Genomic DNA, 12,505 nt, shown 5'->3' with positions numbered 1-12,505 from the left:
GGTTTAACCAAGATTGTTTATATATAAACTACTAAAAAATATGGGATACCAGAGGAAAATCATTATAAATTAATATTATTGATTTCTTTATAAAATTAATTTCCAAGTAATATATGAATGTTATGGGATGAATAGAAACGGAGCTCATCACCTAACATATATATATATATATAGATATACAATATTATATTTTTTCATTAGTTTGCTATTTTAATTTGATTTTGTAGACATTGATATATATATATATATATATATATATACAATATTATATTATATAATTGGTTTGGATATTTTAATTTTATTTTGTATACATTGATATAGATATATATATATATATATATACAATATTATACAACATCATTGATTTTGATATTTTAATTTAATTTTATATATATATATATATATATATATATGCTCATGTAATTGTATTGATAAGATATTCGTTCTTTGTATAAGGAGGGTTGAGTATTCAAATCTCACACAATCCAAAGATCCATTGTGCATAGACTCGACACTGAATGAGAGTATACAGTTGAATATTTAATATCTAATGTGCCCACGTCCCAATTGTTACATTTCTAGATTAAAAATATATGTATATACAAAATATTTAATTTAATCAATACATTTTTCATATTGGATAAGTTAAACTATAAACCCTTTGGTTTTATATTATTTTAAAAATTAAAATATTTCAAAAAAATTTCTTATGTTCAATTTAGAGTTTAGAATAAAAAAAAAAAAATCTTTTGTTCTCTTTCCTCACCTTGTTCTGATCTTTATACAATTTAAAATTTTCAAATATTTTAGAGAATTTCATATATTCAATTTAAAATTTAGAATAAAAAAATTATTTTTTATTCTCTTTCCAGCTTCGAATTTGTCTCTATTCTTTAGACGTAAGAGGTTTGAAGCCTTAAATATATCAAGAATTTTATGACAAGAAATATTTTATTTTGTAATCATGATTGCATAAAATATATTATTTTGTATTTTTTTATATTAACAAATATTTTATAATTTATATAAGAGTTTTTAATAAGTTATTTTTAGATAATAATTATAAAACAATGGGATTCGGTTAAACATGTTTGAATTTGGGAATTATATTATTCACATGTACCTCGTACATTCCCATCCCTAATATATATATATAGTATTTTGTGAGAATTTCCCAATTTTGTTTAGGGATTATAATTAAAAATAAGGGATGTTAAAGCGAAACCAATATGAATTAATAATAGTTATTGTTGTATAAAAAAATCTTATTTTTTAAAGTAATTAGTGATCAAGAAACAGTAGAATACTCTATTTAGTCCCTCTAATATAGTCAATCTGTCTTTTTGACCCTCTAATATGATTTGTCCCTAGAAGACTTATCTATTAAATATTTGAGAAATATAAGTTCTCACAGAGCCCTCCTAAACACAAATTATATTAGAGAGAAGAAACTTATATTTTTCAGGATCTTTTAGAGACAAATCATATTAGAGGAACCAAAAGAGTGGACTGACTATATTAGAGAAATTAAATTGGGTATTTTACCTTAAAAAATAATATGGAACAATATGTAAGATGTGGAAGCTAAATTTATTTATTTTTCCATAACTAAGAACCCATAAAAAAAAATTAGATTTTAATTATGTGAACACATGTAGTTTAATGCAAAATTAGATTTAAAAATAATGTATTTTTTATTATATTTTTATAGTAAATTATATAACATTTATGTGATTAAATGTTTTGTTCTTATGAGGTTCATCACACAATAGTTATGATAAGTAGTCCTAACTGTTTATAAATTTAAAAAACATTGATGGAAACTTTACAATCAATTGTCTATATAGAAATTCACTAAGAAATTATTTGTATCAAATCAGATGAACGTATGAGATATCTGAAGAAAATCAATACTAATTATTAATAATATATTTCCAACCCATGAATTTAAAATCTAAATTATTAATAATATATAGATAAAATATGGATTTAATCACATGATAAAACTAATGTTTGCATAACTGAATTAACATAACCACTAATTTCCGTCCGCTCAGGTTCTATAGAGCTTGTTGACTGGTAATCAAACCTGGTCAAATCCCGGTGAATCGATTAGTTTGACCATAATCGGTTTGATCCTGTTTTGAATTTTTGTTTTTAAAATTTACGCCCGGTTTTTATTTCGGCGTTTCTTTCCTTATTCTATGAACTGTGAAGCTTTCCCCATTTGGCCATTTCCCATCTGTCACAGGCTCACAGTAATCTTCCATTCTTCAATCAGATCTTGGATCAAGCCAGGTAGGTTCTAAAGTGTGCCCTTCTCTCTTCTTCATCTTCAACCTCTTCTCATTTTCTTCAATTTCTTTTAATTCTTTTTTTTTGGAATTTCAAATCACAAAATTCAGATCAAAATACTTCTCATTTTTTTTGGTGATTCAATTTGTGTTTTTTAGATCATTCTTCCCTTGGGATCAAGTTGATTTCCGTGGACCTGATTTATATATCCTGCGAAGAATGCTAAGCATCAACTACTGATCTCGTAACGTTTGATTTAGGACCTGATAGATCTAATAAATTTGAATGGTTGCTAGAGCCTTTGAGATTGTAAATTGGCTTGTAGCCATTATTATTATTATTATTATTATTATTATTATTATTATTATATTTTTTTTCATCTCTAGTTGTGTACACCTTAAATTATCTCTAATTTTCTATTTAATTGTCCGAAAATATTGAGTATGTTTAAAAAGAAAATTTTAAGTTATTTTTTTAAATTTAAAATTTATAATAAATGCAAAGTTTTAATGATAATTTTAAAGCTACGAATTTTAAAGAAAATATATATAATTATTCCATCATCCAGTTCAGTAAAATCGTGCCATCCAATCCAATCAATTGACTTATGAATCAGTTGTTTGGCCGGTTCATTTTTCTGTCCGGTTCTAAAAACATCATCATACAAGCAAGATTGAGTAGATACGGAAACATTGAACATAATTAGTGGTATACCACATTTAATGATAATAAATAACTTTTTAAAAAATTAAAAACATACCACATTTAATGTAGTTTGAACACTTGGATACAATAAAATATATAATTTTGTAATAATTTTAAAATTTTTTTTTTTTTTTTGTTCATTATACAGATACTTTTATCTTATGTATAAATATTTATAAAAAAAAATCAAAGTAATAATTATGAGCTTTTTATACCTACAATATGTATTATTTCATGAAATTTATCATAAAATACAGTTCAAATGAATTCTATCTATTAAATCTATTTTTTAAAATACTAATTATCCACAATGAAGAGATAAAGTTTTAGATAGAGAGTGCAATAATGTTAACAATAAAATCATATTTATCTCAAATTATTAAATTTTTATTACACAAATGTGAGAAGTAAATATATTTATATACAGTCAAAGTCGTGCATACGATCTATAAATACTTATTCTTATTTAATAATAAAATTTACTTATAAATCCGTAATTATAATTAGAGATTTATTATCACTAACACAGGATTTAAAAATTTCTGTACTAAAGTTATGCGGAGCGCCAACGGTGTTCAGCAGTGAACCTTTGGTTTTTTTTTTTTTTAAAATATTTTTTTATATGAATTATTATTATTATTCCGCCATTTTGTGCAAGAGCAGCACAGATGATGCATGCTTTTTACTACATAAGTGTACCCCACAGTTACTGTTCAGCAGTAATGAGAGGGAAGGGCACTAGAGTCATTCTGACTGTGTTGAACCTGGTGATATTACATAAGTTACCCCTATTGACTGGTGAGTAGTTCTATAAGCATAAGAGCAAAGGTAAAAATGGTGCTCTTTTGGTGGGAATCAGAAGCTGGTGGCCACGCCTGGAGGCTGGAGCTTCCGGGAGAGGGAACCCAGGTTTTTTTTGTGTTTTCTTCTTCTCTACTTTCCCTTCTCTGATTTTTTCCTCTCTCATCTCTTGATCTTGTTAAATGGTTGTAGGGTTTCAATTCCCTTCTATCTCTGTGGTTTTCTTGAATCTTATGCTTCTATTGTGTTGGTTGTTATTGTTGCTTGAATCTTATGTTTCTAGTGTGTTGGTTGTTGTTGCTCGAATCTTTTAAGTGTGTAATTTTGCAGTTCTTGCCTCCACATTCAGTGTGTTCTTTTGTTCAGATTTGGAAGCGGACAGTCTATTTAGGAACGGTTTTGGGCGGCGCAGTTGAGCATTTGGGAAGCGAAATCGAGAGGGAACGAAGCCCTAGATTTCCAGTAATCGGCCTCCTGCGTTGAACGATGCCGCAGGTACGGATCGTGGCGAAGAACTTTCATGGACATGGTGGCCGCGCTGCCAGCTATGAAGCTCGATCAGCTCTACGATAGCTCCTTCATCTGCGAGGCCGTCCTCAGGTCTCGCCATATATTACTCCTTTCTATGTCAATGAAATCTTTGGATTGGCGAGTTACCGAATTTGGTTTTGTGCGTATTGTCACTACTTGGATTTTTTTGTTTCTGTTGTTCTTTTGATTGTTTATTCAAGGAATTGATTAATTTTTTCCCTTCAAGTAGGTATTTTTGGTGTTAGGTGAATGATATTATGTCATGAGTTCATTGTTTGATAATTGTAGACTTATGTATTGCTGTGATCGGTATGTTTTGGGAAATTGAATTGCAAAATTTTGGGCATTTTTGGTGAGCCCCTAAAATTCTGATGACAAGGTCATAACCTGAAACAACTTTCATTTTGTCTGATGTTGAATCATCTCCTCTTTGGGCATTTTACTTCTATTCTCTCCTGCATTTGCCATATGATAATTTAATCGATTTCAGAAGTTTCTCTTTGTCAAGTTAAGTAGTAAAGTTTCTTGTAATATGGACGTCAGTTGTAACTGTCTCGGGATAATTCATGTCCCCATGCTTTATCTCTTCTTTCCCCTTTTTTTAATATATAAAAAAAATTCTCTTTTCTTTTTCTACTACCAAGTAGATGTTAATTCTTGCTTTGAGAACGGTAATTGTTGGCTTACATTCTGTGAGAACATATGAATACTTAGAAGATGCACAAATTGTAAGGATATGAAAATTGCTCACTAATGACTCCATATTCTCAGGTCACTGCCACCTCTAGCAAAGAAGTATGCTTTGCAGTTACTGTTTATTGATACCCCTGTCACGGCCAAGTCCATTGAAGAATGGGTGCTCTCTGACGGAATTTCGAAGCACAAAGTCGCTATTGATAGGCTGCTTCAACTTAAAGTATTTATTGAAGTTATTGATAGGTAATATGCAAACCTAGTTCACAATCTTGAATCGCTGCTACAAGTGAAATTTTTTATTGCAGCTTGCTCACTTATTGAAAAGTACCAACTGTTTGTTTATTCTTGATCTATCTAGTTTTATCTATGAGACTGAAACACATATCTCTTGAAATAAATTCTTCAAAAAAATGAAGGTTGCCTTATCTTGCATTTTTTTTCTTCTTTTGCCCTTAGTTTTGAATGTTTGATGATCATTTTAAATATTATTTATAGTTTCTTTACTCACAGGCTTTTTAAGGAAGAAAATATGCCATGAATGGCAACCGTTTACATATGAGAATTTTTATTTGTTAAGTATTATACATTTGTGAGTATGATGAATTTTAAAAATTTATTAGGTATTTTAAGGCAATCAGGATGGTTATATACCTGACATAATTAGGAATTGAGGTATGCAAGTGTTGTCTCTGATTAGATCTAGCATCCCTTGTTAAGTATAATAAACTATATTTTAAAAGCATGAAGCATACACATATTTCCTTGCTCTCATTTTATCAAATTCTTTTTTGAAATTTTTACGTTGTAACGTTGGTATGCTGCCTTCTCTTAAGTGACATAATACCTAAATATTTGTTTACATTATCTTATTGATCTAAGGTGAGCATTTCTTTTTTGTTTTTTGTTTTATGATGTTAGATTTTGATATGTTTAAGGGAAGGAATAGTCTATGCATGAGAGTTGTTTTGGTCTTCAAGAAATTTGCTATTCCTTAGATTTTGAATTATTTTGGGTGCACAGGAAAAAGGAGGCTAGTTACAAGTTAAACTCCAAATTCCAGAGCAACATGCAGAGATACTTAGTTCATGGGTAACTTACTTTATTTCCTTCAGTTCCTGGTCTTTATTCCAATATTCCATTTGTAAGAACATGGCTAGCACTGAAAGCTCTTGTATATGGATTCTTGTTGTTGATACTGAGATGCGTTAGCTTTTAGTATTTATGTACTTCCACCCAAAACTTGTCACGTAATTCCTAGATGTTTGGATTGAAGAGCTGTAGAGTATATATTTCCAAATTAAATTGTTTTAGGTTTTTAGTAAGGGTAGTAAAGCCATCCAGGATTATAATGATTTGACCGGAACTTATGATGTTCATCTACATGCTAAGTTATTGAAAGAATAAGACTAATTTTTTTTTTATTTGCGCAAAATGGTTTGAACTTGAATTATCTTAATTGTTCCATACAAACACCTGTTTTTTTGTATATCTCAAATTAGGGAAATTTGATTCAGTATATTTGAAGTGGCTATGGCCTAGCTAACTTGATTTATTAAAATGCTGATTGAACCACTTATATTTCTATCCTTTATTCAACCAATCATCATATGTTATCTCTGCTGATCAATGACAGTTGAAGAATCTTATTTCTCACATGTTCTACGGATCTTGGATGCTAGTTTAGCAGTTTGGTGGACTAAGTTTCATATGTTTCCCATGGCAGACCTGAGATTGATTTGAACTTTGTAATGATTCCTTTAACAGAACTCAATATATTTTAGCTCCTTCTAAAAGAGTTTTGTGTATCTTGAATGCATAGAAGCTTGAAACAATGATAAGACCACACCATAATATAAGACACTGATCATATTCAGCACATAAAATGCACTGGCATCTGCATTGCATTTGCTTTTACTACTTTTGAGAGGATGCTTTCTTCTCCCCTTCATGAATGCATTTGATTTTGTTATGAGGTTTTTGCTATCCTTACTTTCAATGAAGAATATTGTACATTGATTTGTTGTACACTTTGGCACCACTTAGGTTTTGTTCATCAGTTTTATTAAAATGCTCATATACTTCCAGTTTTATATCACTAAATTTGTAACGACAGTGGAAGCTTACCAAGAGAGCCAATGCCTTCAAGTGTCACTGTGAGATTGCCGACTTCAGAAGATCTGGAGGCCTATGCCCTTGAGCAATGGGAGGTTGCTCTACTTCCTTGTATTTTTCCTGACATATTTTTAGATGTTGACATTTTGTTTTTGATATTGCTTTCCATGATTGTATTTTGTGGTCATTATTTAGTTGTTCAAAAAGACGTTCATGTATACTGATTCTCTGTGGCTTTTTGTGTGTTGAATTTAGTGCTTCTTGCTGCAACTTATAAGCTCAGCTCAAGCTGAAAGACCAACAAGCTTCAGTCCTTCTATGATGAGAGTTTTCCAGAGAGGTCTTCTGAGTGCAAGGTTTTTTCTTGCTACTAATTCGTTGGTATTCTATTTGTTAAGGTCCTCATTAGAAATTCCTGAAGTGGGTATGGCATTTGTAGGGAGAATGAAGCACCTAGGTTAACTGAGAATGGTTTCCAGTTCCTGGTAATATTTAGTGGAGCTGTCTTTCAATGTTGAACATCTCACTATGATTTTACTTCAATTACTTGTTTTTGTTATTTATGCAGCTGATGGAGACAAATGCACAACTTTGGTACATAATAAGGGAATATATTTCAACCGCTGAGGTATGATGTTTGTGCATTGATGATAGAGATTGGTTAGTGATACCTATGATGCTAAGAATGATGTGATGCTTACCTATTGTTTCACTTGTTTTAGTTGGATCTGTGAATTTTATTTATATAATATATCTTCAAGGTTTCCTTAAATTCTTTTCTTGGTTTGCCATCTGGTTTGTAGGACCGTGGAGTGGATCCCACAGATTTGATTTCGTTTCTTCTCGAGCTTAGCTTTCATACAATGGGCGAGGTAATCAATGAATTCGATTAGCTTGCCAAATGATTCCCTTGAAGGGAAATAACTCGAAAATGCTAAGAACTCCTCTTTGCCTAACTTGAACACTTGAACCATTCATAAAGCTTCTAATTTTGATACTATTGTGTTATGATGTCTTTCATTGCATAAGTGACTATTTTTTAACATTGATGTTTTTTCTGCACAAAGGTGGGAGTTCTTTTTTAGTGCACATATACTCTTATGAAAGGGTGTATTGCATCATACTCTCTTTCACTTGCTCATGAACAGCTGCAGAAATTTGAAATAATAATTTGTACTTATGTACCCCAGGGTCAAGGATTCTCGATTTTATCCCAAGTCATTTAGAAAACATTGAAATTAGAGAAGAAAATATTTTAGTTGATGATTATTTCTCTAGAATATTGTCCATACACATTTATGCTTACGTGGGAATGTGTAATTTGTAATATTATGAGGATATTAATGCACAAGTACTTTTGTTGAGTATATTTGCAAAAGAATCCAAGGAAAAATAGAAAAATCTGATTTTAACTTGGAGAATTAACCTTCAAGGAAATCTGTCATATTATCTAGCTTGATATTGGACTCAACCTGGAGATGCTTTCAACTCCTTTTTAAGGTATCCTGCTGTTGTTGCAGTGAGATGTGATGCAGTTCCCAATTTACTTGATTAACTGAACTTCACTCTTTTTTTTTTCTTTTTATAATTATAGTTTGATTGTTCAACCTTTATAATTATCATCATGTGGCAGGCATACAATCTAAATACGCTAACTGACGTCCAAAGGAGTGCTATTAAAGACCTGGCAGACCTTGGATTGGTAAAGCTCCAGCAAGTGCGTATGATGTTCTGCTCTAATTTAATTGATTGTCATATTGTATGATTTAATGGTTTGAAGTAATGGTTTTCTTATTTTGCAGGGCAGGAAAGAGAGCTGGTTCATACCTACCAAGTTGGCAACTAACCTTTCAGTCAGCTTGTCAGATTCATCTTCCCGCAAACAGGTTTATGTTTTTCTTTTAAGATCTTCATGCAATTCACACACCGCAGTTTTGTGCTGGATTTCTGGTCCTTGTTATTTCTTGTTAGCCTCCACTACCATCCACAGATTATGCTATAAGTTCACACACAACAGAAAAAGCATGCAATTGATACTCGTGTTAGTTTGTTTAGAACATGTATTCTGTTTAATTCCTAAGATAAATTTACTGGATCCATTTGAATGAACCATACAGGGATTTGTTGTGGTGGAAACAAACTTCAGAATGTATGCTTACTCATCCTCCAAATTGCATTGTGAAATTCTACGGCTCTTTTCAAGGTATTATAGTGTGCGATGGTATCCAGAAATTTTATTATGTGTTGTGTACGTTAGATACTGAACTGTTTAGTCACAGTGTAGTCATTGGATTACTACATACTGGCAGGCTGGCAGCTATCCACCAGCTTGTTGCTCATGATTTGCAGTGACCTCTTATCCTTTGCACTTGACTTTAATCAAACATAATCATCATATGATATTGAAAATACATTTTCATGAGTAAGAGGGGGGAGTTGAAATATGAGATGGAAATGGCTTAGTTTATACAGATTAATTTTTCTTTGGTTTGGTTTTGTTGCAGTAGAGTCCTTTTAATCTCTTTCCCCTCACGTTTATAGATGCCTTTTTTAACCTGATTTAATTGTTCTGAGCTGCAGATTTGGATTGGTAGTGTGTTGTGATTATCTGAGTTTGATTAAGTTTTTCCTAAACCAAAACAATATACTTAATCCTCAAACTGATGCATACGTCATTTATTTTCTACTGTGTGTCATATGGATTAGCCCATTTTACAATGCTTTCCTCCTGTTGGGTGGCAAAAGCAACACAGTACACAACTTATTCCCACATGGATGAAGCTTCCTTGCCTCAAAACTGTCTCACTGCTTGCTAATAAGCAATTTACTGATGTATGAATGCGCCTATTTTCAATTATATGTATCATATATATGAAGAAAAGAAAACCAGCTACTCTATATTTTTCCAAGTAATACTCACCTTTGAGAGCAATTGATTTCTTTGTGTATTTTGATTAATGTTCCAAAAGTCTTTTGGCTTTTTTCTTTGTGAAGTTTGATCCTGGCCCCTTTAGTGAATACCCTTCACTTGTGACAAACTTAGTCCAGTTGATCGCCCATGTTTTACTATATGTGTAATTGGTCAGTTGTTATTGCAATTTATATATATTTTTAATTTTTTTAATTTTAATTTTTCTTTCTAGCTTGCTGTCAATTAAAAATTGTAAGCTTGAATAACTTGCTTTGAGTAGAATATGATAAATAGTCATAGCAATTTTTGATCTGCCAATTGCAGGGTAGAATATCAACTACCAAATCTTATTGTTGGAGCTATAACAAAAGAAAGTCTATATAATGCTTTTGAGAATGGTATCACAGCTGAGCAGGCAAGAATTATTCTCTCTAGTGCTTTCCAGATAACTTCATAAATAAATAACTTACAGCCATCCTATGTATGACATGAATCTATCCTGCTTTCACTGCAAACTTCTCTGAACTAAGTTTCACATTTGAGTTTTTTTTTTTCATTGTTATCATGCTGGTGTATATTAGGTCATATTTTGAAAATTACCCTGAATAAATTCTATTATAGCTTCATCCTTCTTGAAGTTCAATATGTTGTCTTCAGATTGTTTCCTTCCTTCAGCAAAACGCACATCCTCGGGTTGCAGAGAAGACGCCTTCAGTCCCAGAGAACGTTACTGATCAGGTGTGACTTCAGAAGGGAATTTGCATAAAATTTAGGCAGGATTAGGCATGCCAAGTAACTTGGCCTATTGTTTATAGTCAAAAACCCATTTTTCTGATAAAGCACTCCACTTCAGCTGGAATATGAAGTGCAACAACAGATATGGAGTTAGCTACATATAGAGAGTAAAAGTGCTTTTCCACCACTTACCTTTTGGAGCTGTCTGCTGTTTAACATTCTTTACTCTTTCTGAGCTCCATCTTCTGTTTAACATTCTTTCCTTGCCCTTTTCGAGCTTCATCTTCTGCTTAACATTCATTATACATCTTATCTTATCTCCTTCGTTTATGCCTTTTTAGTTTTTAAAATTTTTTAAATCAAAATTTTGATCTTTTCCTTATTTTTTCGACATCAATTTCTATTTAAACTGCATGAGCAGACACCAAGACTATAAGTTGCCTAGGTGCATCTCATTTTCTTGTTTGGCAAACTACACCTATATTCCTGGTGCAGTGATATTGCTGTAAATTGTCCAAGTTCATCTGGTTCTTGTGTTCGCTAAGCGGCATTAAGTCATATTCTAGTTTTAGTGATACGACTGCACATTGTCTATGTGGTACACTGCAACAACCCATAAATGAAATGTTCGTATGATTTACTGATGAAGTCTCAAGAACTCTGATTGATAATATTTGTTGATGCAGATTAGGCTATGGGAAACTGACAGGAATAGGGTTGAAATGATTCCTTCTCATCTTTATGAAGACTTCCCATCCAAGGTGACTTTTCAAACTTCCTTGCCAGTAATCTAAATTTAATTTATAGTCATCTTTACTTCTCCTATACAGGATGTCTTCGAAGCTGCGTGCGATTTTGCTAGAGATGCTGGTGGATTACTATGGGAAGATTCAAAGAAGATGAGATTGATTGTTCGCGGAGATATACATCAACACATGAGGGATTTTTTCCGTCGTCAAAAATAAACAAAAATAATACATTTTTTTCCCAGTAATTTATTAGAATATTCAATTGCCCACTTGCCTATACTCTGGTTTGTGCAACAGGTTTCTCCAGAATTTTTGCAGACAAATTGGTGGAATTTATCTGCAGCAATTCAAACAATTTTGTGTATTTCTGCAATCCTTTGACATTCTGTTGTTCAAATATGTGTTCTAATAGCTCTGTCAGGGTTGACAAGAACACTATTAATTTGAGAGCGTATGTACATATAATTTTCAATGCAGGGCTTGATTCCAGTCCTTGTTTTTTGTTTTGTTTTTTTTTTTTTGACAAGAGGAACAGACAGCCTGAAGGCCTTGCTAAACCATCAGGGGTGTGTATAAGCCTCGGTGGAGCAAGTGAAAGCGGGGCTCGCACACATATGGCCGCTTGGACAACCTGCACACAACCACCGCTCACATCTCTCAGAAATATGTCTTCAGCCGAGAATCGAACTCTCACCATTCGGTGAAGAGGTCTATCTTTGACCCATATATCAATAGACGATTTGGTCGTTGGCGATTCTAGTCCTTGTTATCTATAGCAATCCAAAAATGGGTATTGGTTTTCTTTGATCATGTATTTTCATGTAGGTGATTTTTGCATGTATTTTTATGTAGTCTACGTATTTGTGATGATGTGTGTACGTACACAAATTTGGTATACAAACATGCCTACTCTTGATGGAATTTGTAAATAATTATAAAGTAAATTATTTATTATTAATTGTATATTCTC

General features: G+C 31.9%; 1 protein-coding gene across 1 annotated transcript; it reads left to right on the top strand.

Moving 5' to 3' along the window:
• Positions 1-3,922: 3,922 nt before the first annotated feature.
• LOC120272141 (general transcription and DNA repair factor IIH subunit TFB2) lies at positions 3,923-12,027 on the top strand. Its single transcript, XM_039278898.1, is given in 16 exon segments — positions 3,923-4,317; positions 4,319-4,401; positions 5,104-5,271; positions 6,049-6,117; positions 7,142-7,235; positions 7,396-7,496; positions 7,580-7,625; positions 7,709-7,768; positions 7,944-8,012; positions 8,774-8,857; positions 8,943-9,026; positions 9,258-9,343; positions 10,376-10,466; positions 10,709-10,789; positions 11,473-11,547; positions 11,617-12,027. Coding segments are annotated over 16 exon segments (1,356 nt in total). The 5' UTR covers positions 3,923-4,287; the 3' UTR covers positions 11,752-12,027.
• The last annotated feature ends 478 nt before the right edge of the window (positions 12,028-12,505 follow it).

The sequence above is a fragment of the Dioscorea cayenensis genome, chromosome 11, assembly GCF_009730915.1.
Source record: "Dioscorea cayenensis subsp. rotundata cultivar TDr96_F1 chromosome 11, TDr96_F1_v2_PseudoChromosome.rev07_lg8_w22 25.fasta, whole genome shotgun sequence".
Classification (NCBI taxonomy): domain Eukaryota; kingdom Viridiplantae; phylum Streptophyta; class Magnoliopsida; order Dioscoreales; family Dioscoreaceae; genus Dioscorea; species Dioscorea cayenensis.
The sequence above is the reverse complement of the archived record's forward strand: the minus strand, read 5'-3'. Positions and strand labels throughout refer to the sequence as shown.